Source organism: Loa loa (assembly GCF_000183805.2).
Source record: "Loa loa unplaced genomic scaffold supercont3.1601, whole genome shotgun sequence".
Classification (NCBI taxonomy): domain Eukaryota; kingdom Metazoa; phylum Nematoda; class Chromadorea; order Rhabditida; family Onchocercidae; genus Loa; species Loa loa.
The window spans coordinates 1-1,180 of NW_018109780.1; the positions used below are offsets into that span (position 1 = coordinate 1).

Here is a 1,180-nt window from a genome sequence, read left to right on the forward strand (position 1 = left end):
TGTGTGTGTGTGTGTGTGTGTGTGTGTGTGTGTGTGCACAACCAGATGTCCAGTACACCTTTACTACTCCTGTGTATGTTATTAAAGTTTAAGCAGTAAGTTAAATTCGAAGATTTTGGTCTAGCCACTTTATCCTGATCGTTCATTGTAGAATGATTGTTGCAGAAATGTCTAAAGAGATGATAGAATCCATTGTAGAATAATTATAGGATTAAAATGAAATTATTATTAGAAGTTGTCCAGAATTTATCAGGAAAATGTTTAAAAAAAAAAAGAGAAGACGAAATTGGAAAACAATCACACAGCTGTTGAAGAAAACGGAATTTCGTAGAAAGTGCGTAGAAAGGAAGTGCCGTTTAATGAAAAAAAATTGATTAATTATAGATCGGATATGAAGATACCTGTGAGTTCGATATCTAAATGAAAAATTAAGAGAATGTTCGTTACATTCACAGTTTCAACCTCGCGGATGGTTAAATACGCAACGCGGTAGTTACGGGGTAGGATTGAACTGAATAACTCACCGATTTCACATCAAAAGGTCAATACCATCGTATATGTATCGGATCGGATAAACTGGATTTCAAATATAAATCTCAAACAATTATTTATTTATAACAAAATGCAGATATTATAATCCTCCTCTCTAACCCAATGAAATATCAAAAATACACGTAGAACGAGGGATGATTGACTTCTTAACATTTATATCATGTAAGGGATATTAGCTGATTATGAAAATTCCCTTTCGCGGTATTACAGCATCTGCACTGAAAACTTTACATATGACAACTTGTCATCCGACAGCAAAAAAAGTAGTAAAAGGTGGATTCATGCATTTTTCCGAATCTTTGCAACCTGTTACCATAGCCGTCATTGTACGGTCAGCGTGTCTTCTGTGGTTACTCTACGACGGAGCTACTCCAAGATGAAGTTAATTATAAAGTTATTAATCAATCTGAATAAGAATATGGGAGAAACGGGGAAAAAGTGGAAAAGGAAACTTGGGAACGTATACGAATTGTTTGCTGTCATAATTACTCCAACAGAAATAGTAGAATTACTGATTTATCATTTGTTGCAACGTTGTAAAATATGGGCAAAACAAAAAATTTATTCAACTTTTTTGGAAAATGGTAAGTTTGTGGGATATTATTTCTTGCTTACTACTGAAGCCATT

General features: G+C 33.9%; 1 protein-coding gene across 1 annotated transcript; it reads left to right on the top strand.

The window, feature by feature from the left end:
* Nucleotides 1-762: 762 nt before the first annotated feature.
* Nucleotides 763-932, top strand: LOAG_15182 (hypothetical protein; the record flags this gene model as incomplete). Its single annotated transcript, XM_003150673.1, has 1 exon — nucleotides 763-932. A coding segment is annotated over one exon (170 nt), but the record flags the coding sequence as incomplete, so codon positions are not given.
* Between the last annotated feature and the right edge of the window lie 248 nt (nucleotides 933-1,180).